Source organism: Carlito syrichta, unplaced genomic scaffold (assembly GCF_000164805.1).
Source record: "Carlito syrichta isolate Samal-C Ts95f unplaced genomic scaffold, Tarsius_syrichta-2.0.1 Scaffold302779, whole genome shotgun sequence".
Lineage (NCBI taxonomy): Eukaryota > Metazoa > Chordata > Mammalia > Primates > Tarsiidae > Carlito > Carlito syrichta.
The window spans coordinates 439,091-463,022 of record NW_007246875.1 but is presented as its reverse complement, the minus strand read 5'-3'; the positions used below and the strand labels follow the sequence as shown (position 1 = coordinate 463,022).

Here is a 23,932-nt window from a genome sequence, read left to right as displayed (position 1 = left end):
AGTCTCACTCTGTCGCCAAGACTGGAGTGCCGTGGCACGCTCCTGGCCACCACAGCCTCGATCTGCTTGGCTCCGGCGATCCTTCCACCTCAGCCTTCCAAGTAGCCAGAACTACAGGCGCGCACTACCACGCCCGGCTAATTTTTGATTTATTGTAGAAATGTGGTCTTGCCAAGTTGACCGGGTGGGTCTCGAACCCACAGGCTCAGGCAATCCACTCGCCTCGGCCTCCCAAAGTGCTGGGATTACAGGCTGAGCCACTGAGTCTGGCCTAGTTCAGAGTTTCTAAAGCAAGGACTCTGCATTTCTGATGAGCTCCCAGGTGATACCAATGCCCCTGGCCCATGGTCTGCACTTGGAGTGGAAAGGACCTAGCTACATAATGGCGAAAGAGAACTACACAAGAGCTGCTATCTTTGTGAGCCTCCTCGGGCTGCTGTAAGAATCAATCACATTTCTGGGTAGCCTAAGACAACGGAACTGTATTCTCTCACAGTGAGGAGGCCAGAACTCTGAAATCAAGGTGTGGACACTGCTGGCTCCTTCTGCAGGCCCTGAGGGAGAATCCTGTCCACAGCCTCTCCCAGTTTCCGGTGGCTGCCAGCAATCCTTGGTGCTCTTTGGCTGGATGCATCACCCCAATCTCTGCTTCTATGCCCTTCTCTCTGTGTGTCTCTCTGAGTCCAAATGTCCCTAAGAGGACATCAGTCACTGGATTAGGGCCCAGTCTAATCCAGTATAACATCTAAACTAATTAGATCTGCAAAAACCTTATTTCCAAATAAAGTCACATTCATAGGCACCCTGGGTTAGGATTTGAATATATCTTTTTCAGGGGGCACAATTCAACCCACAGCACTATCTAAACAAGTTCTATGGGCAACACAGCCAGGGGCTAAGGACTGACATTTCAATCAGGACTTTTTTTTAATTTTTTAAAAAAATTTGTATTATAAAGATGTGGGGTACAATTCAGGGTTAGGTATATAAACATTGATCATGCAGCTACCCTTGTTGATGAGGTATGCCCCTCCCTCCCTGGCAGTTTCCCTCCACTGCCAATCCCACGGCTCACCTGACAGTTTCCCACTACTGCCAGTCACTTTCTTTTTTTTTTGAGTTGGAGTCTCAGTCTGTTGCCCAGGCTGGAGTGCAGTAGCCGCTCCCGGCCACCGCAGCCTCGACCTGCTTGGCTCCGGCGATCCTTCCGCCTCAGCCTTCCAAGTAGCTGGAACTACAGGCGCGCGCTACCACGTCAGGCTAATATTGTTATTTATTGTAGAGATGAGGGCTCACCAAGTTGCCCAGGCGGGTCTCGAACTCGCGGGTTCAGGCAATCCACTCACCTCACCCTCCCAAAGCGCGGGATTACAGGCTGAGCCACTGAGCCCGGCGCCAGTCGCTTTCTTATAGCGTTATAATTGCTCAAGGTCCGCTTGTGAGTGAGAACTATGGAACACTGTGCTTTGTTTCTGTGATAAATCACTGAATATGATCGATTCCAAATCCATCCAAGTTGCTGCAAAGTCCATATATTTGTCCTTCTTAACTAGTACAACCTCTTTGGAAGACAGTGTGGCGATTTCTGAAAGAACTAGAAATTGACCTTCCATATGACCCAGCAATTCCCCTATTGGGAATATACCCAGAGGAACTCAAATTATTCTACAGAAAAGATACCTGCACACGTATGTTTGTTGCAACTCTATTCACAATAGCAAAAACAGAATCAACTGTGTTGCCCATCCAAGCTGGACTGGATTAAAAAAAATCAATCAGGACTTCTTTGAGCAAGATGCAGGAGTATCAGGGGACCACTGAGCAGGTGGGAAGATTCCACCCCAAGGAGGCTGGCACCGCCAGTTCTGCTAAGCTCTGCTCCTTCTCTCCCCAGATCGAGCAGAACCGCAAGCGGGAGGCCGAGCTGCTGAAGCTGCGGCGGGAGCTGGAGGAGGCTGCCCTGCAGAGCGAGGCCACGGCCTCCACACTGCGCAAGAAGCACACGGACTCCATGGCTGAGTTGACAGAGCATGTGGAGAACCTGCAGAGGGTCAAGTCCAAGCTGGAGAAGGACAAGCAGGTCATGAAGGCTGAGATTGACGATCTCAACGCCAGCGTGGAGACGATACAGAAGTCCAAGGTGAGGGACCTCCCCCCCACCCCCAGCTGGCCCAACTAGAGCCACAGGGAGACCCTGTTATCTAATCTAACTGGGCTTCATTTTCCTTGTCTATAACATGAGGATATAATAATTCCCACCTTAGAGCCCTATTGTGAGAGCTACAATAGTCCCCTGTACATAAAAAATGTTCAGTAAATGTGCGATTACAATTATCATTACATTAATATAACAATGTCCTGAAAGAGTTAAAGGCTAGTAGAAGTGATAAGACAAATCCGCACATTGCTGTAATTCAAAGAAAAAGTGATCCAGGTTGGGTGTGATGGCTCACATCTGTAATCCCAGCCCTTTCGAGAGGCTGAGGTGGGAGGATTGCTTGAGGCCCAGAGTTCAAGATGTGCCTGGGCAACATAGCAAGACCTGGTTTCTACAAAAAATCAGCCGAATGTGGTAGCACATGCTTGTAGTCCAAGCCACTTGGGAGGCTGAGGCAGTAGGGTTGCTTGATCCCAAGAGTTCCAGGTTGCAGTGAGCTGTGATTGTGCCACTGCACTCTAGCCAGAGTGACAGGGTGGGCACCCCCTCCTCGTGTTCCCACTGAGTTCGTTCTTCCTGAGCAGATAAATGCCGAGGCCCACGTCAGAAAGCTGGAAGATAGCTTATCAGAAGCCAATGCCAAGGTGGCAGAGCTGGAGCGGAACCAGGCAGAAATCAATGCCATTAGGACCCGCCTCCAAGGTGAGCTCCCTTCTCCCTGAGGCTTCCTAAGGATCAGTGCGTGGAAGGAATAGGGACCCTCAAGGAAATGGAAAGAATAGCTGGGTCCTCTCCCCAGAGCTTTCTTGGCCTTGGAAAATTCTCATCCAACTCCTGTATGAGACAAGGAGATTTCACTTCACCTGCTGAATATTCCAAGAAACGTCTTTACAATGGAAAACAGGGAACACTATTCAAAGCATTTAGTATCAGCTCTCTTATCTGCCCAGTGAGGTCAGCAAGAGGAACATTTGTGTTGACAAAAAATAATCTTCAAACATTTTAAAACACGACTCACATACTAGTATAAAGTGAACATGTGTGAAGGATTTATGTAACTCATTAATAAGGAAACCAGAAAAATGGTAAGGCTACCTTCAAAGAGCACTTGAGAGGCAGAGACTTACACAGTCAGCAGGGAAAGGAATGCTAAAATAACTTTGCTAAGTTAGATGCAAAACTGGTTAATGCCCTATAGAACATTAATACTATAACCTCTGCGTTTGGTTTAGTTTAGTTTTTGCCCCCCTACCAGAAGAAATCCTTTGCATCTCTAGGACAAAAATAATTGGCAACTTACCAATATACAAGCTAACATCTAACTTTGCAGAGGCTGGGCTCCAGTCAGGAGTAAGCAAAGCTATATTTTGAAGTCCAACAAAGGTACATTTTCTTACACAACTAAATACTCTATAGGTAGGCCTGTTAGACAGTGCTCCCGTGTGCCATAGAGAGAACTCACAGGCATCCTTCAGCCTTATTTCTCTCATTCAAAATACTTTTGAAAATCAATATCCCTATTTGATGGATTAGGAAAGTGAAGCTCAGGGAGATGAAATTACTTACAGAGTAGAATTGGAAACTCGTGCTCTTCCTCTCAGGCCCATAGACGTCTTCCTGGCCTCTGGCTTCAGCAATCATTCCACAAATGACAGGAGTGTAGGTTCTGAGATGCAGACAACTACATTTTACAAAGTAAACACTCTCCACCCCACTGTTTTCTCCAAATTCCTTTGAAATTCTCCTGAAAGTTAGGAGCTGGGGGCTTTGTTATCTGAGGCTACTAACTCCATGCAAGTCACTCAAATGTTGGGACCCTTTGGCCTTTGCCTTTATTCTGGGCTCACTTAATTTGGGCAGCTGGCATGCTGAGTCACTGGGCTTTCCACTCCGGCTCAATTGGCTAAGCTGCCATATTTACTGGGTACTTTAGGAGCAATACCCTGGGGGGCTTAGGATCTGGCCAGGGAACGAGTTCTTCAATATTTCTTCAATTTTCTTCTTACCCAGCTGAAAACAGTGAACTGAGCCGGGAACATGAAGAATCCCAGAGCCGGCTCAATCAAATCCTGCGGATAAAGACATCTCTGACATCACAAGTGGATGATTACAAGAGACAGCTAGATGAAGAGTCAAAGGTTTGTTTGGGGATAGGATTAGTAATGACAGAGCTGCCTCCTTAAAGAAAGTTACAGGTTAGGAAGATGCACAAAGAACACGAAAAATATCTGTGGCTAGTAAAAAAGTTAACCTTGGCCAGGTTCGGTGGCTCAGCCTGTAATCCCAACACTTTGGGAGGCCAAGGTGAGTGGATTGCCTGAGCCTGTGGGTTCGAGACCCACCTGGGCAACTTGGTAAGACCTCGTCTCTACAATAAATTTTAAAAAATAGCCAGGTGTAGTAGCGTGTACCTGTAGTTCTGGCTACTTGGAAGGTTGAGGTGGATCACCGGACCCCAGCAGGTCGAGGCTGCGGTGATTGGGAGCGTGCCACTGCACTCCAGTCTGGGCGACAGAGTGAGACTCCAACTCAAAAGAAAGTTAACCTCAAAACTATAGTATGCCCATGTGTATGACTGAATGAAATTACATATCTTTTTTGGCCATGTAGGATATAATAGGACGAAAAGAAGGAAAACAAAACCCTCATGGGTTGGATTGTAGCATCATGAGTCTTTGCCCTCGTTTACCTGCGGTCACTGGTGCTCCAATGTTATGTATGTCTAAGCAGTGGCCCCGGGAAACTGTAGAAAGCCCCATGGCCCCTGATAGGCTGGTCCCCACAGTCTCGCAGCACAGCCGTGGTGAGCCTCGCCAACACCAAGCATGACCTGGACCTGGTGAAGGAGCAACTGGAAGAGGAGCAGGGGGGCAAGTCAGAGCTGCAGCGCCTGGTGTCCAAGCTCAACACCGAGGTGACCACCTGGAGGACCAAGTATGAGACCGATGCCATTCAGAGGACCGAGGAGCTGGAGGAGACCAAGTAAGTGCCATCCTTGTCCTTGGATGAGCCAGGCAGGCTGGGCAGGTGGGTCCTGGGGGTCTCACCATTAAGCCAGTTACTGCCGAGGCGAGGGTCAAGCCCAGGAGAAGGAAGTTCATGAGCTTCTCTAAGAGGAGGACAGTGTGTCTGGACAAAGGAGCCAACCTTAAGCCCTCAACAGAATCTCCACTGCACGTACTGCCAACCCTCAGAGTCCCTTCTTTAAGGATTGTCCTCCATCATTTTCTGAGTCAGAGTCTCCCTCTGTCGCCCAGGCTGGAGTGCAGTGACATGGTCACAGTCATCGCAGCCTCGACCTGCTGGGCTCCAGAGATCCTTCCGCCTCAGCCTTCCAAGTAGCTGGAACCACAGGCACGCGCCACCACGCCCAGTTAATTTTATTTATTGTAGAGATGAGGTCTTGTCATGTTACCCAGGCAGGTTTCGAACCCGTGGGCTCGGGCAATCCTCTTGCCTCAGCCTCTCAAAATGCTGGGATTACAGGCGTGAGCCACCTTGCCTGGCTTATGTTCTCCATCTTGATGCGCCCAGGTTCCTGCAGAGACATCGGGAGCCAGGGCTCCCATTCTAGACAGGGCTTCTCTGACTCTGAAGTGCTCCAGAAGCATCCACGGGCCTTGCTAAAATGCAAGTGCCCGTTCAGTGGGCCCGGGTGATGCTGGGAAGACACAGCCCACAGAGTGGCCAAGGTCTTCATTGCATCCGCTCACCAGCTCTGCAGCAAATGCCCTCAACGCCTCTGAACTTTCTCCTTCTTTCAAAAACCACAGAAGCAGACACTCTGCTTGACAGGCCTGAGGAAATAAGGGTGAACATGTGAATGTGGCTCTGACTCGCTCTTGTAAAAAAGATGCTGGCCTGGGTACCTGTGGGCCCATGCACCCAGAGAAGGCCTGTGGGTGAGCCACCCTGGGCCAGGCAGTAGAGGGGATCCCAGCCTGCTTGCTGGTCCCTTCCAGCCACTAGAATTCCCAGCATATGCAACACTTTCATCTAAAGTTCTTTCTTACTTTGCTTCTGTGTCAACTTCTCAGAGAGCCTCCCTTGAGCCCTCGTTTAAAACTGTAATCACCCTTGGCCAGGCACGGTGGCTCACAGCTGTAATCCCAGCACTTTGGGAGGCTGAGGTCAGAGGAGTGCCCAAGTCCAGGGGCTTGAGATCAGTCTGGGAACTTGGTGAGACCCCGTCTCTACAATAAATCAAAAAATTAGCTAAGCATGGTGGCGCACACCTGTAGTTCCAGCTACTTGGAAGGTTGAGGTGGAAGAATCCCCTGAACCTAGCAGGTTGAGGCTGTGGTGGCCGTCAGCATGCCACTGCACTCCAGCCTGGGCAACAGAGTGAGACTCCAGATCAATAATAAAAATTTTTTTAAAAACTGAAATCAGCCAGGCTCGGTGGCTCAGCCTATAATCCCGCGTCTTTAGGAGGCTGAAGTGAGTGGATTGCCTGAGCCCCCGGGTTCGAGACCACTCCTGGGCAACTTGGCGAGACCTTATCTCTACAATAAATCAAAAATTAGCCAGGTGTGGTAGCACGCACCTGTAGTTCCAGCTATTTGGAAGGCTGAGGTGGAAGGATCGCCGGAGCCCAGCAGGTCAAGGCTGCGGTGGCTGGGAGTGGCCACTGCACTCCAGTCTGGGCAACAGAGTGAGACTCCAACTCAAAAAAAAAAAAAACAAAAAACTGCAATTATCCCTTCCCACCTGGACTGCCTGTCCCCTTCCAGCCTTCCCACTCAGAACAGAAGTCTCATGAGGGCAGGGATCTTAAAGTGTTTTTGTTTTTGAGTAAGAGTCTCATTCTGTTTCCCAGGCTAGAGTGTAGTGGCACACTCGCAGCCACTGCAGCCTTGACCTGGTAGGCTCAGGTGATCCTTCTGTCTCAGCCTTCCAAGTAGCTGGAACCACAGGCGTGCACCACCAGGCCTGACTAATTTTTTATGATTTGTTGTGGAGACAAAGTCTCACTAAGTTGCCCAGGCTGACCTGGAACCCCTAGGCTCAGGCAATCCTCTTGTCTCTGCCTCCCAAAGTTCTGGGATTACAGGTGTGAGCCACCACACCCAACTCTTAAGAGTGTTTTAGTCACTGATGTATCCCTAACACCAGCAACAGTACTTGGCACAGAGTAGAGACAATAACTATTTGTTGAATGGATGAGTGAGTGAATTGGTGGCTCTCCTCCAAATACTCTCCATCTTTTCCAACATTGTCACCAGAGTTTAGTGCCTCCCTACCCCCCCAACACACACTGCCCTGACTTTGACAACAAGGAGGCTGTGCCTGTGGGCTCCTATGTTTCCTTGATGACCCCTCTGGTCCTCATTCACAGGAGGAAGCTGGCTGCCAGGCTCCAGGAAGCCGAAGAGGCAGCCGAAGCCGCCCAGGCCCGAGCCGCCTCCCTCGAGAAAAACAAACAGAGACTCCAGGCAGAAGTGGAGGACCTCACCATTGACTTGGAGAAGGTCAGAGGGTCACATGTTCAAAGGCTTTCTATCTACTGGGGTAGAGAGCCCACAGCAGGGGTAGGGCGACACTGTCACCTATCTGGGGTTATCAGAAAGAAACCAGTGGTCCCAGAGAGGAGCACAGAGGTATCTTCAGGAGCTCCTTGGATACGGGCTCCCTCTTGAGCATGTGTCACAAACTCTCAACAAGTCACTATTTAAATAGGGACACGAGGATAAGATCTGCTCCCAGGAAGTTACATAAGACATCTTTCCTGTTCCCCTCTTTCTTACACAAAGCACGTCCCACATACTTTGTGTGACTTAATATTCCTGTTTGCATTCCTGGTTCAAAGATTTGCCAGCCTCTAGCTGAATTAAATAAGATTTCTACTGGTATGCACCTCCCTGGTCTTGGTCTAGATGGGACCATGGTTCAAGTTGGCCGGGGCGGGGGGAGCCACATGAAGCCACCTCAAGTGGCCACACATGCAGGAGGTCACATCCACATGAAAGGCTTCAGAGAAAAAAGTTCTGAAACCCCAAAAGATTTTGCTACTCCGAAATTAAGATATTAAACAAAACTTTACAAAATCAAATAGAGCACAATAGCAAATACACAGCTGCCAGGCAGTTATGAGAAAACGAAATGTCTATGGAAAAATAAAGTCTAAGAATAATCTGTTCTGAGTTGGACAATGAAGTGTAATGTATATTTCACCATTATAAAGAAATATGTTGCTGGGCTTGGTGGCTCAGCCTGTAATCCCGCACTTTGGGAGGCTGAGGTGAGTGGATTGCCTGAGCCCGCGGGTTCGAGACCCACCTGGGCAACTTGGCAAGACCTCCTCTCCACAATAAATCAAAAATTAGCTGGGCGTGGTAGTGTACGCCTGTAGTTCCAGCTACTTGGAAGGCTGAGGCAGAAGGATCGCCAGTGCTCAACAGGTCGAGGCTGCGGTGGCCGGGAGCGGCCACTGCACTCCAGTCTGGGTGACAGAGTGAGACTCCAACTCAAAAAAAAAAAAAAAAAAAAAAAAATGTTATGGGGAATTCGATCAAATTTTATAAATCTGGGAGGGTTGTTGTGGCCCAAACTCCTCATTTTATACCCAATAAAATTCTATCCAGGGAAAATGAAGTGGTGTTCCCGAGGTAACACTCTATCAGAAGTTTTATTTTTTAATTTTTTAAAATAATTTTTTAAAAATTTAACAATAGAGACGAGGTCTTGCTGACTTGAACTCTTGGGCTCAGGCTAGTCTTGAACTCTTGGGCTCAAGCAATCCTCCCATCTCAGCTTCCCAAAGTGCTGGGATTACACACAAGAGCCACTGCACCCAGCCAGTAGAAGTTTTAGAATTGGAATACAGCTCTCTGCAGATCTGTGCTTGTGTCATAAGTGTTGAATTATATTCCAATTCCCAAGAAGTCTTTGGTCACGAGAATTACTGGAGGGGAAAGGGAAGAAAGGAAGGTTGGTGGGAAGTGTGAAAGGAGGGGGAAGAGACAGGAAAATCAGACCCCCGAGACACCGCCTCCACCTTGCCCCAGGCCAATGCTGCAGCTGCTGCCCTGGACAAGAAGCAGCGGCTCTTTGACAAGATGCTGGCTGAGTGGCAGCAGAAGTGTGAGGAGCTGCAGGTGGAGGTGGACAGCTCACAGAAGGAGTGTCGCATGTACATGACAGAGAGCTTCAAGATCAAGACTGCCTACGAGGAGTCCCTGGAGCACCTCGAATCGGTGAAGAAGGAGAATAAGACTCTGCAAGGTGAGTCTGAGGACAAGCAGGCAGGGTGGGCCTGCAGGGATGGGGACACAGCCAGAGCCTCCTTCCTCCTGAGTACATCATGGGTTTGAGTACCTGTCATATAGTAGGTGCTCAATAAGTGTTTGTTGACTGGCTAGCAAGTGCTTTGTAGAAGAACTTGGGCACTCAGCAATGCTTAGGTGAGTTACGCTTTCTGTGCCTCAGTTTCCTTATTTGTAAGATGAGTAGATAATTCTAACTTCCTTGTAAGGTTGTCATGATGATGTAATGAGATACAATGTATGAAGTTTTCCCTTAGCAGAGTGGCAGGCAAAAATAAAGATTCAATAGATTTTACATAGAGCATATACCCATGGTGGGCATGGTGGCTCACACCTGTAACCTTAGCATTTTGGGAGAACTAGGTGGGAGGATTGCTTGGAGCCAGAAGTTTTGGACCAGCCTGGGCAACACAGTGAGACCCCCCCATCTCTATAATGAAATTTAGAATGAGCTGGGAGCTGGGTGCAGTGGTTCAAGCCTGTAATCCCAGCACTTTGGGAGGCTGAGGTGAGAGTACTGCCTGAGCCCACGGGTTCGAGACCAGCCCAGGCAACATTTATTGTCTCTACAATAAATCAAAAAATTAGCCAGGTGTGGTAGCGCGCACCTGTAGTTCCAGCTACTTGGAAGGTTGAGGCCGAAGGATTGCCAGAGCCCAGCAGGTCAACACTGGGATGGCCATGAGCATGCCACTGCACTCCAACCTGGGTGACGGAGTGAGACTCCAACTCAAAAAAAAAAATTAGCTGTGCATGGTGGTTTGTACTTGTAGCCCCAGTTACATGGGAAGCTAAGGCAGGAGGATCACTTGAGCTCAGGAGTTTGAGGTTGTAGTAAACCATGATTGTGCCACTGCACTCCAGCCTGGGTGGCAGAGTTAGACCCTGTCTTAAAAAAATGTATAAAAAAATCAAGCCGGGCTTGGTGGCTCAGCCTGTAATCCCATGCCTTGGGAGGCTGAGGTGAGTGAATTGCCTGAGCCTGCGGGTTCGAGACCTGCCCGGGCAACTTGGTGAGACCTCATCTCTACAATAAATAAAAATATTAGCCTGACGTCAGCAGCGCGCACCTGTAGTTCCAGCTACTTGGAAGGCTGAGGTGGAAGGAAGTCGAGGCTGTGGTGGCCGGGAGCAGCCACTGCACTCCAGTCTGGGTAACAGAGTGAGACTCCGACTCAAAAAAAAAAAAAATTGTAAGTTGCTTTTTTTGTGTGTCAGAGTCTCACTCTGTCGCCCAGGCTGGAGTGCAGTGGTACACTCACGGCCACCACAGCCTTGACCTACTGGGCTCAGGTGATCCTTCCGCCTTAACCTTCCAAGTAGCTGGAACCACAGGTGCATGTCACCATGTCTAGCTAATTTTTAAATTTATTGTAGAGATGAAGTCTCACCAAATTGCCCAAGCTGGCCTCGAACCCCTGGGCTCAGGCAACCCAAAGTTGCCTCTGCCTCCCAAAGTGCTGGGATTACAGGCATGAGCCACCACTCCTGGTTAAAAATAATCAAAAGTTGAACCATCACAAGTTGAGGATTATCTGTTTATTTCTTAAATATAGGACTCTCAGGCTGGAATTTTATTTTGTTGAATACTGCTTGAAAAATATTGGCTATCTGTTGAAGACCATTTTGCCATACAGAGCTTTGACTGTATTATTCATTATTATAGTAAGCACACATTTCTAACCCAGACTCAGTTGTGCAAGAGATATTACTTTTTATATTTTAAATAACTGGTTTTGGGCCCCCATTCTGCTGACCAGCAGAAACAAAATCTCAGGCATTGCAGGGTTTTCTTGGTCAATTCCAGGTTACCCCACCTTGTTTTCTCCCTAGAGTTGTTTCTAAGTCCCAGAGTGGCTGATATGAGGCAATGCAGTGGAGGGAAGAGGCAGATGGTTTGATGGTCCCCAAACCTGCCCAAGGTCCTATGAGTCCCCCCTGGGCGGTGAGGGGAATTATATACTTAAAGGAGACAATCTTTTTTTTGAGTCAGAATCTCACTCTGTCACCCAGACTGGAGTGCAGTGGCATGCTCACGGCCACAGCAACCTCAACCTGCTGGGCTCAGGCAATCCTTCCACCTTAGCCTTCCAAGTAGCTGGAACTACAGGTGTGCGCCACCACACTGGGCTAATTTTTACTTATTTATTGTAGAGACAAGGTTTTGCCAAGTTGCCCAGGCTAGTCTCAAACCCCTGGGCTCAGGCAATCCTCTTGCCTCAGCCGCCCAAAGTGCTGGGATTACAGGTGTGAGCCACTGCGCCCAGCTGAGGAGACAATCTTAATAGCTAAGTGTTTGAGATGTGAGGGCTCCACTTTCTTAATTTCAAAGTAAAGGACTTGAGCAGAAAGTAAACATGAGTTAAAAATTTGGAAAGAACCAAATAAAGGTTGCCTGGACTAGGAAAGGAAGGAAACTAGGAGGGGGACAATAATCAGGTACTAGTTAAGAGTCTTTGACAATGGACCTGGCCTCCCACCAGCTCTCAGTACAGATGAGAAAACTCCTAGGTAACCTGGGGATTAAGAGTAGAGGAATATGTAACTCACCTGGCAGTTGAAGCCCAGATCAGAGCCAGCCTTGTAAGGTAGCTCCAGGCTGGTGGAAGCCATGGAGGAGAGTGACTGAGCAGCCTGCGTCTGGGCTGAGAGACAATGAGGCAGCATGACAGTGTTCCTCAGGGTTCCAGAGTAGTGCAATAAAAAATGTTCCAGAAAAAGCCACCACTTCCTGGTACAGATAATGGGAGCTAGGTGAACCATGCCAGCACAGGTAGACAGCAACAGCTGAGGCCTAGATGACATCCTCCAATTGCCTCCAAAAGCCACCTAGAACTTAGAGGAGCCTGAATCCAGCCTTCTGCCCAAGCCCTGATATTCCATGAGTCTATGATATGAAGGAAGTTGCTCCCCTTTCGATCCACTGAGGCTAGGAGTGCCTGCTTCTTACCCCAATGGAGGAGTGACTGGACCACATGTCATGCCCTTCCATAGCTGGTGGTGCTCATGTGCTTTATTAACATGAATATTTCTATCTCAGAGGAGATAAAGGATCTTATTGATCAGCTGGGTGAGGGAGGACGGAGTGTGCATGAACTGCAGAAATTAAAGAAAAAATTGGAGATGGAAAAGGAAGAACTCCAGGTGGCCCTGGAAGAAGCTGAATCTTCCCTGGAGGTAACCATGCGGCTATTACCCTGGGAGCTAGACCCTTGGCCAGGGACTGCTCATCTTCTTGGCCAGAAAGACTGATGTTTATTTTACTGGTAGGTTGAAGAGAGCAAGGTGATTCGAATTCAGTTAGAACTGGCTCAGGTTAAAGCTGACATCGACCGGAGAATCCATGAGAAAGAAGAGGAATTTGAAGCTACAAGGTATGAAGCTGATGGGATGGGAGGCTGATTTTTAGGCGGTGTAATAGCGTCTGGAAACTGGGATTTCTACTGCCTATTAGCCACATGACCTTGGGTAATTCATGTGAACTTCTCTGAACTTTAGTTTCCTCATCTATTAAATTGAAATAATGATTGTACTTTACATTGATGTGGCACTCTCTGGTTTATGAACACTTTATATAGTAGAGTATTTTAGCCATATAGCTAATGATGCTGAGCATCTTTAGTGCTTACTGGCCATTTGTATATCTTCTTTGGAGAACTGTCTTTTCTTGCCCATTTAAAATATTGGGTTATTTGCCTTTTTTTTTTTTTTTTTTTTGAGTCAGAATCTCACTCTGTCGCCCAGGCTGGAGTGCAGTGGCACACTCCTGGCCACCGCAGCCTCGACCTGCTGGGCTCCAACAATCTTTTCGCCTCAGCCTTTCAAGTAGCTGGAACTACAGACACACACCACCACGCCCGGCTGGTTTTTGTAATTATTATAGAGACGAGATCTCACCAAGTTGCCCAGACTGGTTTCGAACCCCAGGCTCAGGCAATCCTCTCGCCTCAGCCTCCCAAAGTGCTGGGATTACAGGCTAAGCCACCACGCCTATTTGTCTTTTTATTGTTGAGCTGTAAGAGTTTCTTATATATTCTGGGTACTAGAGCCTTATCAGATGTATGATTTGCAAATATTTTCTTCCATTCTGTAGGAAGTGTCCTTTGAAGCACAAGAGTTTATAATTTTGAAAAAGTTCAATTTATATTGTTTTTATTTTTGGCTGCTTCTGCTTCATGGGTCATATCTAAAGATCCATTGCCTAAACAACCCAGTCACAAAGATTTTTGCCTATATTTCCTTCTATGGGTTTTATAGTTTTAGCTCTTGCATTTAGGTCTTTTATCCACTTTGAGTTAAATTTTGCACATGGTGTGAGGTAAGGGTCCAACTTTATTCTTTTGTGTATGGGTATCCAGTGTCCTAGCACCATTTGTTGAAAAGACTTTTTTCCCCATTGAGTGGTCTTAGTACACTTGTTGAAAATGACTTGATCATAAATGTCAAGTATATATATTTATCCTTATACTAAGACCATACTGTGTTGATTACTATAGTTTTATAATAAGCTATTAAGTTGGGAAGTGTGAGTCCTACAACTTTGTTCTTCTTTTTCAAGGTTATTGGTTATTCTGGGACCCTTGCATTTCTGTAAAAATTCTAGGGCTAATCTGTGATTTTCTACAAAGAATTTGCTGAAATTTTGTTAGGGATTGTGTTGAATCTGTAGATCAATTTGGGGATTATTGCCACCTTAACAATATTAAGTCTTCTAATCCACGAACATGTATGCCTTTCCATTTATTTAAATCTTTAATATTTTCAACATTTTATAGTTATTGCTTTTATTTATTTTTAAAGTCAACATAAATCACTATTTTATTTGCTTTTTGAGAGTGTTATAATATCCTTTTTCATATCTGGAAACTGAATACATCTCAAGGTGCTATAAATCCTGCAACATCCTTGCATGTGGTGGGCATCGAAGGATGAAGCTGAGGTGAACACAGCATGGCAAGGCAGATGATAGGATCTTTACATTTATTTGCCTCTATTCGACAAATGGGGCTAGTCCAAAGATAGTGAGTTATCCCAATTGATTGTTCACAGTCAGTTACAGATCACAGATTTAACTCCTGTTCTAACTTTCCCCCCTTCTCATTACTGCACTTGACTAGTCTTAATAAATAAATATAAAAAATTTTTAAAAACCAAATGTTTACTGAACACTTCAATTACCTTGTTGGTCTTCTCCTATAGAAGGAGATTAATACAGCTTATATGGGGGCTTTATGGAAATATTTATTATGTTGATGACAAAATAATCATGACATATTAAACACAACCAATTAGTGACTGTTGTTTTGAAGAGAGATATAAACCTGACTTGTATGGCCGTAGCTCACGTGCCGTAATGAAAAATCAGGGACTTTAGCACCTGGATTTGAATCATGACTCCATTTGTGGTCCAAATGTATGACCTTTGGCATGTTTTTCAGCATCTCAGAGCCTCAGTTTTCTTACAGGGCTGTTTTGCATGTTAAATGAGTTGAGATCACATAAGACACATGGTAAATACTCAGTAAATATGACCTTCCTTTACTTTCCTCAAAGCATGATACTCCCCTGCTTAAGTCCTTTAAGGGTTTGTTTAATTTTGCAACATGGTGGCCATACCCATAATGATGCTGAGAGACCTTTATCTAGGGAAGTTTAGCACAGACTGAATAGCTGGCCCAATAGGTCAAGGTCTTCTTTGCTTGGATTTATAGGAAGAACCACCAGCGGGCAATCGAGTCCTTGCAGGCCAGCCTGGAGGCAGAGGCCAAAGGCCGAGCAGAAGCACTTAGGCTCAAGAAGAAGATGGAGACAGATCTGAATGAGATGGAAATCCAGCTGGACCATGCCAACAAGAACAACAGTGAACTTGTGAAAACACTGAAAAGGCTCCAACAACAAATCAAGGTACCAATCTGGGCAGTATGTGGTGGCTCACACCTGTAATCCCAGCACTTTGGGAGGCAGAGGCGAGTGGATTGTCTGAGCCCAAGGGTTCAAGACCAGCCTGGGCAGCTTGGTGAGACCTTGTCTCTACAATAAATCAAAAAATTGGCCAGGCATGGTGGTGTGTGCCTGTAGTTCCAGTTACTTGGAAGGCTGAGGCAGAAGGATCACCTAAACCCAGCAGGTAGAGGCTGTGGTAGCTGTGAGCGTGCCACTGCACTCCAGCCTGGGTGACAGAGTGAGACTCCAACTCAAAAAAAAAAAAAAAAGTAGCAATCTGGGAGAAGGAGGAACTAATCACAAAGCAAGTCATCACTGGTTGAGCCTGAGGACTTACAGGAAGCTAAAGTTCATGTATGTCTTCAGCAAGGATAAAGGCGTGAGAATGAGAATGTAAAGTGGCTGGCAGTGGGAGCCAGCAGACTTGGGAACTGTATAATCAAAATGCCCCAACTACCAAAGTCCAGAACCTGGACAACTGTAAAGAGGAAAGAAAGGTAGAAAACAGGAAGTTGGGCCTGTCTTGATGGTGAAAATCATTTTTTGACTTATCATCAACTATATGAGGCATAGAAAAACAAAGGTCATAACAAATACACATATACCCACCACTCACCTTAAGAAATAAACACAAAAAGAGCTGAAGTTCCCTTCATTGCCTTCTGTCATCAGGCTGGTCTTTAAAGCATACAGAGTCAGGCACAGTGGCTCACGCCTATTATCCCAGCACTTTGGGAGGCTGAAGTGAGAGGACTGCCTGAGCCTACTGGTTCGAGACCAGCCTGGGCAGCCTGGTGAGACCTCATCTCTACAACAAATAGAAAAATTAGCCAGGCGTGGTGGTGCACGCCTATAGTCCCAGTGACTTCACCCAGTACTAGGCTGAGGTGAAGAGCCTAGCAGATCGAGGCTGTGGTGACTGGGAGTGTGCCACTGCATTCCAATCTGGGCGACAGAGTGAGACTCCCACTCAAAAATAAATAAATAAACAAAAATAAAGCATACATAGTTGGATCCATGCATTCAATACCTGTTAACTGGAGATCTGTCCTATCCAGGCACTGTTTTGGGTGCCAGGGGTATAAGAGTGGGTGTGATAGACAAACATCCCCGTAAGTAGACAAAAAGCAACAAATAAATAAAACTGTCATATTAAAAATGACGATAAGTGCTGTGGAGAAATAAGAGGGCAGAGAAAGGGAGCCAGGGATTAGCCAGTGAGAGCATAATTGCCAAAGTTCGTCAGGGGAGGCCTTCTTGAGAAGGCCTTGCTGGGAACACCAGACACTGCCATCAGGAAAGCCTTGACCTCGTGTTGACCTCCTGTTAGACAAGTCCAGGGTCCTGGCCCAGCTGGGACTCAACCACACTGTGAACTCCTCAAGGGCAGATTTGTGGCTCATTCTCTTCCTCTGTGGCCTCCACCCCTGCCCCAGCTTCCCGTGGAGGCCAGTCCATAAAGGTCAGGGCACTCTCAAGCCTGGTCGGGTGCCAGGTTGTACTGGAGCCCAGCGTGTGGGCTCAAGCCGGGTCCTTTGCCCCCCAGGACCTGCAGGTTCAGATGGATGAGGACGCCCGGCAGCACGAGGAGCTGCGGGAGCAGTACAACCTGCAGGAGCGGCGCCTGAGCCTGCTGCAGACGGAGCTGGAGGAGGTGCGCTCGGCCCTGGAGGGCAGCGAACGCTCCCGCAAGCTGCTGGAGCAGGAGGTGGTGGAGATCACTGAGCGGCACAACGAGGTCAACATCCAGGTAGGACAGCCGCTCCCGGGTCAGGGTCACTCGGGCTCACGCTCTGGAGTGTGGGGTGCTGGGGTGAGGCCAGGACGGTGCCCAGACCTCATGGGCCCCCCTCAAAGCTCAGAGGCAGGTGGTGCCCCCCACTCGACAAGCCCTCAGAACTCATCTGCAGAGCTTTTTGTGAAACTGCGGTTAAAAGAAAATCATGACATAAAACACATCTTAACAACTTTTAAGTGTGGAGTACAAGAGTGTTAACTGTATGCACAATGAGGTGCAAAGCTTTTAAAGGACAGATTCCTGGCCTCTCCACTGCAGATTTCTTACTTTAGAAAACTGAACTTCCAGAAGCTCCCCAGAAGAGGCTGATGGTTTAACCAATTTTGAGAGCCACAATTACCCCCAGTGTAGATGAGGATAAAATGTGGAACTGGAAGAGATCTATATTATTCCACAGTCTGACATCCATTTTACAAATGAAAAACTGGCCCAAACAGTTGAGTGGCTTATCCATGCTCCACACCTGGGTCCTTACCTACTGCCAGTGACATCACCAGTACTGCTCATAGTATAGTTCTTTCCCAGCATGGCTAGATTCTTACTTATTATCCCCTGTGAATTTACCAAAAGAATAAATGCATATGAGACACCTAACGATTATGACCCTATCCGAGAGATAAGAAGACCAAAGCCCAGAGAGGTAAGGAGTTTATCCATGTAGGTGAAAGTACTGAAGCTTGAACTTGGGCACTTGAACTAGCTCTGAGTTCAGGATTGGTCCAGAGCTGCCACCTACCTCAAGCCTAAGTGATGTTATTCCTAGGCTACTACTGTGTCATGATTCGAGTTCTACTCTAAAACTCAGAGAAGAATGTAGTGGAGACACCCTCACTCTGCAAAGGGGCCAGGACCATTTCCTGTTGGGGTCTGACAAGCATGTCTAGGAGCATCTTCCCTGGATACAAGAAGGGTCGTGCAGACTCCTGGCAATGTCTTTGTTTCTCTTCCAGAACCAAAGCCTCCTTGTGGTCAAGCGCAAGCTGGAATCAGATGTCCAGCGCATCTCCAATGAGCATGAGGAACTCATCAGTGAGTTCCGATCGGCCGACGAGAGGGCCAAGAAGGCCATGACGGATGTAAGTGTTTCACCTGCTGCTGGGCAGGGCCTGGGCACCTACTAAGGACCAGGAGATGTCAGCAGGAAGGCTACCTCCTCCCCTTGTGAGTCACCGTGGACCCACTCATGGTGCCCTGCCAGAGGAGATATGGCTCTGCCCTGGAGGAGTCCAAGTCTTTTCTAAAAACCCAAACACATGAACGTAAGGAAGAATTAAAACTTATCCATGGTCATGTGAAAGATTACAGCGTGGGGCTAAGGAACTCACATCAAAGGAGCCATCAAAGTGAGTTCATCTGGGCAGGATTTTTGGCAATGAGAAGCATTAAAACAGCTTTGAGGGGATGGTTAGTAAAAGGAAGCCTGCCTCTCCCTCCCCATTTGGGGGCATACGGGAGCATGGGGCACCCCCTCCAACAAACCCTAGCGTGTAGGCGAGGATCCTCTTGTCAATCACTTGGTTTCCCAGACACAGCGAGACAGTGAGACAACCTTCTGCCTTCCTCTTATTACTCACTTAATGAAAACAAACCTTAGTCTTTTTACTCCATGAAAATGTCAGAGCTGGAAGGACCCAGGAGGTTCCGTCACCTTGTCTGACCCCCTCAGTTCCCAGAGCAGGGAACCTGAGGCTCAGGACAAAGTGTCTGATGGTCCTTCATCTCTCAGAGGTGCTACCGGCCTGGGTAGCACTCGGCTCCAACTCCCGCTCTTCCCTCCACCCACAGGCTGCCCGCATGGCGGAAGAACTCCGGCAAGAGCAGGACCACTGCATGCACCTGGAGAAAATCAAGAAGAACTATGAGGTCACCATCAAAGACCTGCAGGCCAAGATGGAGGAAGCCGAGCAGCTGGCTCTCAAAGGAGGGAAGCGCATGATTATGAAGCTAGAAGCCAGGGTGAGGACAGTGTGGAGCTCAGCTGGAGAGAGGAAAGGGGGGTCTGGTGGGAGGAAGTGGGGGACGTTGGGGTGGGGAAGGGGTGCCTGTCTTTTACCAAAAACATGCCTTGTGTTTGATGAGGAATCAGGTTATGCAAGTACTAAGGAAGAAAAGGAAATCGAGACAAGTAGCTTTAACTTATTTATCTAGAGTTCTCCTTTCCTTCTTCTCTTCTCTTCCTGTAACTTTCCTCCCCAGAATCCTTAGCTTTCAAGCAGAGCAATATTCCTTCTCTCTCTATTTCCAACATTCTCCCTCCCTCCCTCTTATTACTCACTTAAAGAAAACAAACCCTAGTCTTTACTCCACGAAAATAACAGAGCTGGAAGGGCCCAGGAAGTTCCATCACCTCGTTTGACCCCCTCAGTTCCCAGAGGAGGGACCCTGAGACTCAGGAGAAAGTGTCTGATGGTCACAGCACGACCCATTAAAGGCAGAGCTTGCCGGACTCTCCTGTCCCAGGCTCACCCCTCTGCCACTGAGCAGGAGGTAGTCACCGTAGCCATGATGCCCTGATTCGAAGGCACTGAGCTCTGAAGTTCCAAAGTGTTCCCTCAACTGTGTTCCTCTTTTGTTCCCTCAGATCAAGGAACTAGAGACAGAACTGGATGGGGAGCAGAAACAGCACGTGGAGACGGTCAAGACACTGCGTAAGAATGAGCGCCGCCTCAAAGAGCTGGTCTTCCAGACAGAGGAGGACCACAAGACCAACCAGCGCATGCAGGAGCTGGTGGAGAAGCTGCAGAATAAGCTGAAGGTCTATAAGAGGCAGATCGAAGAGGCGGTGAGTGCTCCCTGTGCCTCCCTGCTCCTCCCTAACACTTGCTTCCCAGGTCAGGTCACCATCCTTGACTGGAATTAATCACAGGGAAGAAAGCAAGTATTGGTTTCATGATGACTTCATGCCCAAGGCACCTCATCCTTAGCATTGTGTGAGAAGGGGACTAGACAATATACACTGGAGATAAGAACTTGTAAAAAACGGGCCAGGCACAATGACTCATGTCAGTAACTCCAGCACTTTGGGAGGCCAAGGTGGGAGGACTGCTTGAGCCCAGGAGTTTGAGACCAGCCTGGGCAACATAGTTTGACTTAGCCTCTGCCAAAAAAATTGAAAACATTAGCCAGGTGTGGTGAGGTGCACTTGTAGTCCCAGCTACTCCAGAGACCGGGTTGAAAGGATTGCTTGAGCCCAGGAGGTCAATGCTATGGTGAGCTGTGACTGTGCAACTGCACTCCAGCCTGGGCAACAGAGTGGGACAACAACAACAAAAGAACTTGTAAAAAATGAAAATACCAGTGTAACCACTGCAGGTGTGACCTAAGCCCAGGGAAAGTCCTGCTGCCTTTCTCCTCCTTTCAATGACAATCGAGGCCCCTGGCAATAATGACCTCTTCCTCCCTTATTTGATCCTCTGATGCTAAGGCAGGAAGGCTGAGAGTCTATTTCACAAGCAAGGAAACAGACCCAGAGTAGAATGTTTATGATAGTAAAAGTCAGAGCCAAAGTCAAATGGCTAGCAAACAGTAGCTTCAAGTCTCAACCGCACCGCACATTCTACATACTTCCTCTTCCAGGAGTTAGATAGTAACTCTGCCATCAGGCTGCCAGTTCTGAGGCCACCCCATCGAATCTATCAGCCACCCACGCACTCAACACTCTTGCCAAAGGCTTGATAAAGGCCAAATGGATAGTAGATATAATTCTCACCAAGAAAATATGCTTCTAACCAAAATGACCGCAACCCTATTGGGAAGACCCAGGAGACTGGACATGTGTGGTTGGGGCAGGGAAAAGTACTGAGGGCAGTTGTCCCCAGTGAGCTGGAGGGTGTTCCTCCCCCGAGACGGCTACTTTGTAGCAAGGCTTACAGAACAACTTGACTCTTAGACATCTATGTAGAACTGATCAAAACGCACACTTAACCAGAGCCAGCCAGATTTATGCCGTTTCCCGCCATGCCTTTGTCACAGGAGGAGCAGGCCAACCAGACCCTGGCTCGGTACAGGAAGACAGTGCACGAGCTGGATGATGCTGAGGAGCGGGCCGGCATGGCGGAGACCGCCCTGAACAAGCTGCGCACCAGGCACCGCGTGGCCGGCAAGGGCATCACCTCCGTGGAGATCATCCAGGTGTCCAAGACAGGCTCCTCCAAAACGCTTTCTGAGGAGTGAGGATTTCCTCCACGTACCAGGTCACAGCCGGTAGGTGTGGACTCAGGTGTGGACTCCATTCTCGATGGCCTTGCCTGAAGCTCACGCTCCTGCACTGGCTTTGCTCCTGGTAGCAACTGTGCTACGTAGCAGCATTCCCTCTGCTCCCAGCTCCAGTCTTTGTCACACCCAATCTCATGCCACAGGAACCCCAAAGCTTCCCTTGCCTCTTTAGCTGTGATACCCTCTCTCTGGATTCTCACAGCCCTGGGGTGGAGTGTTGTCCACCTGCGTCACAGGTGCTGGTAAGCCTGATGGAAATGGAAGGCACTTGACACTCAACCTGGAACCTGGCTGCTTAGTACACACACGTTTTCACTGGAGAACCATATGAAAGTCCACAAGCTTAGGGCAATATGTGTTCATCTTTCACATCCCCCACAATATCATTCATTCTTCACTGGGAATTTCGTCAATGCTGGTTAAATTTAGGTTGCTAACACTCAGGAAATAATAATCACCACAGCTACCACTTCTTAAGTACTGAGTACAGATAGGATTTCAGGGGGAAAATTTAAAATAGTTCTTTTGCCAGGCATGATGGCTCACGCCTGTAATCCCAGCACTTTGGGAGGCAGAGGCAAGAGGACTACCTGAGTCCAAGGGCTTGAGATCAGCCAGGGCAACTTGGTGAGACCTCATCTTTACAATAAATCAAAAAATTAACCAGGTATGGTGGTGCACGTCTGCAGTTCCAGCTACTTGAAAGGCTGAGGCAGAAGAATCGGCTGAGTCCAGCAAGTCAAGGCTTCAGTGGCTGTGAGCGTGCCAATGTACTCCAGCCTGGGTGACAGAGTGAGACTCCAACTCAAAAATAAAATAAAATAGTCCTTTCTTATTTCCTTTAATTCAAAGGCAATCAAGGAAAAAATATTGGGACAAATATATAAAGGTAAAAACATCAGTTTTTTAAATGCTATAATTCTAGATTGAAGATGTGTCTTTAAAGTGTGTCTGCAAGCCGGGCTTGGTGGCTCAGCCTGTAATCCCGCGCCTTTGGGAGGCTGAGGTGAGTGGATTGCCTGAGCCCGCGGGTTCGAGACCCTCCTGGGCAGGCGAGACCTCATCTCTACAATAAAATAAAAAAATTAGCCAGGCGTGGTAGCGCATGCCTGTAATTCCAGCTATTCGAAAGGCTGAGGCGGGGGGATCGCCGGAGCCCAGCAGGTCGAGGCTGTGGTGGCCGGGAGCGGCTACTGCACTCCAGTCTGAGCGACAGAGTGAGACTCCAACTCAAAAAAAAAAAAAAGTGTGTCTGCTCATCCTTTGCCTCAGAATTAAAGATACCTGTAGAACTGAACGAATGCAGGCATGTTCCCTGGAGAGGGGCTACCTCTTCAAGGAGAGGAATGGCCAGAACTCATCATTCCTGCAAGTAGTTCTAAAAGGAGAGACCAGATGGGGCTCATCCCTGCCTTCCTGGCTCCAGAATAAATCACTGGAAGAGAGAAGCAAGGGAAAGGGCAGGAAAGAGACAAAGAACATGATTCTAGAGCAGTGGTTCCCAAAACGTGGTCCCCTGGACCAACAACTTTGGTGTCACATGGGATGTGGTTAGAAGCACCTATTTTTAATCCTGACTCCAGACCTACTGCCTGGGTAGCTCTGGGGGTGGGCCCAGCATCTGTGGTTTAGCCCTCCAGGCGACTCAGATGTGTGACTGGGTTTGAGAACCACCCAGAAACATGGAGTTAGGGAATGGAGGTGTCTCCTACTTTTTCAAGATCCAGGAGCATGGCAAATGCTTTTCCCTGTTGTTTATCCTATGAGGTGGGTATAAATGTCCCCATTTGTCAGATGAAGAATGAGCTAAGGCAACCAGTAAATTGCCCATGCTATGGAAAGTCAAGTTGTCTTTTATTTGAATTGTTGTGGAGACTAATGCAGTGCCTTCTGTTTGAGATCAACCAGAGCAGCTAAAAATCAAGACTTGGTTCAGTTTGGGGGGCGGAGGTGGGGGTGGGACTGTAGCTTTAGCACCAACCTTCATGGATTCTGAGGATTATTTCTAGCCTCATGTTCAAACATTTGGTTGAATCAGCCCTCGGTGAGGGTAAGGTTCTCTCCCAAGTTACGACTCTCTCTCTCTCTCTCTCTCTCTCTCAGCAATGGTGGTCAGTTTGGGTTTTAGCCAAAAGCGATAACCCCATTGACCTCTGAAGTCAAGTTGAGTCTTATCTTACCATTTGCTTAGGAAGAAAACAGAAAATGAAACACAGAATCTTTTTCTTAATTCTCTAACCCTGAAATAATGGTTAGCTCAGGAAGTTAAAGAAATCAGAGGCTTGCCTCTGGATGAGTTATACAAATAATGTGTAACCATCTCTTTTCACAGCAAAAACCTGAAAGGGATCCCTCCCCCTGAGCTCTCACCTTAGGTGGGTGTTACTCACTAGGGCTTCCTGCATGCCCAGACTGAGTAGGTGGTTCAGCTTCTTCCACCTGCTAAGTCTTAGCCTCCAGGTGTTTAAAAGACACCTTTTAAAGCAGATCCCTTTAGCTGGGCGTGGTAGCACGCGCCTGTAGTTCCAGCTACTTGGAAGGCTGAGGTGGAAG

General features: G+C 47.8%; 1 protein-coding gene across 1 annotated transcript in view; it reads left to right on the top strand.

The window, feature by feature from the left end:
• LOC103259476 (myosin-16-like) overlaps positions 1–21,337 on the top strand; it is a 65,125-nt gene extending 43,788 nt beyond the window's left edge. Inside the window, 14 exon segments of the mRNA XM_008057142.1 lie at positions 1,895–2,140; positions 2,743–2,860; positions 4,169–4,296; positions 4,944–5,140; positions 7,497–7,629; positions 9,166–9,382; positions 12,464–12,600; positions 12,694–12,797; positions 15,135–15,327; positions 16,913–17,116; positions 18,115–18,240; positions 18,950–19,120; positions 19,746–19,946; positions 21,137–21,337. Of these exon segments, the coding sequence (XP_008055333.1) occupies positions 1,895–2,140; positions 2,743–2,860; positions 4,169–4,296; positions 4,944–5,140; positions 7,497–7,629; positions 9,166–9,382; positions 12,464–12,600; positions 12,694–12,797; positions 15,135–15,327; positions 16,913–17,116; positions 18,115–18,240; positions 18,950–19,120; positions 19,746–19,946; positions 21,137–21,337 (2,376 nt within the window).
• Positions 21,338–23,932: the final 2,595 nt, after the last annotated feature.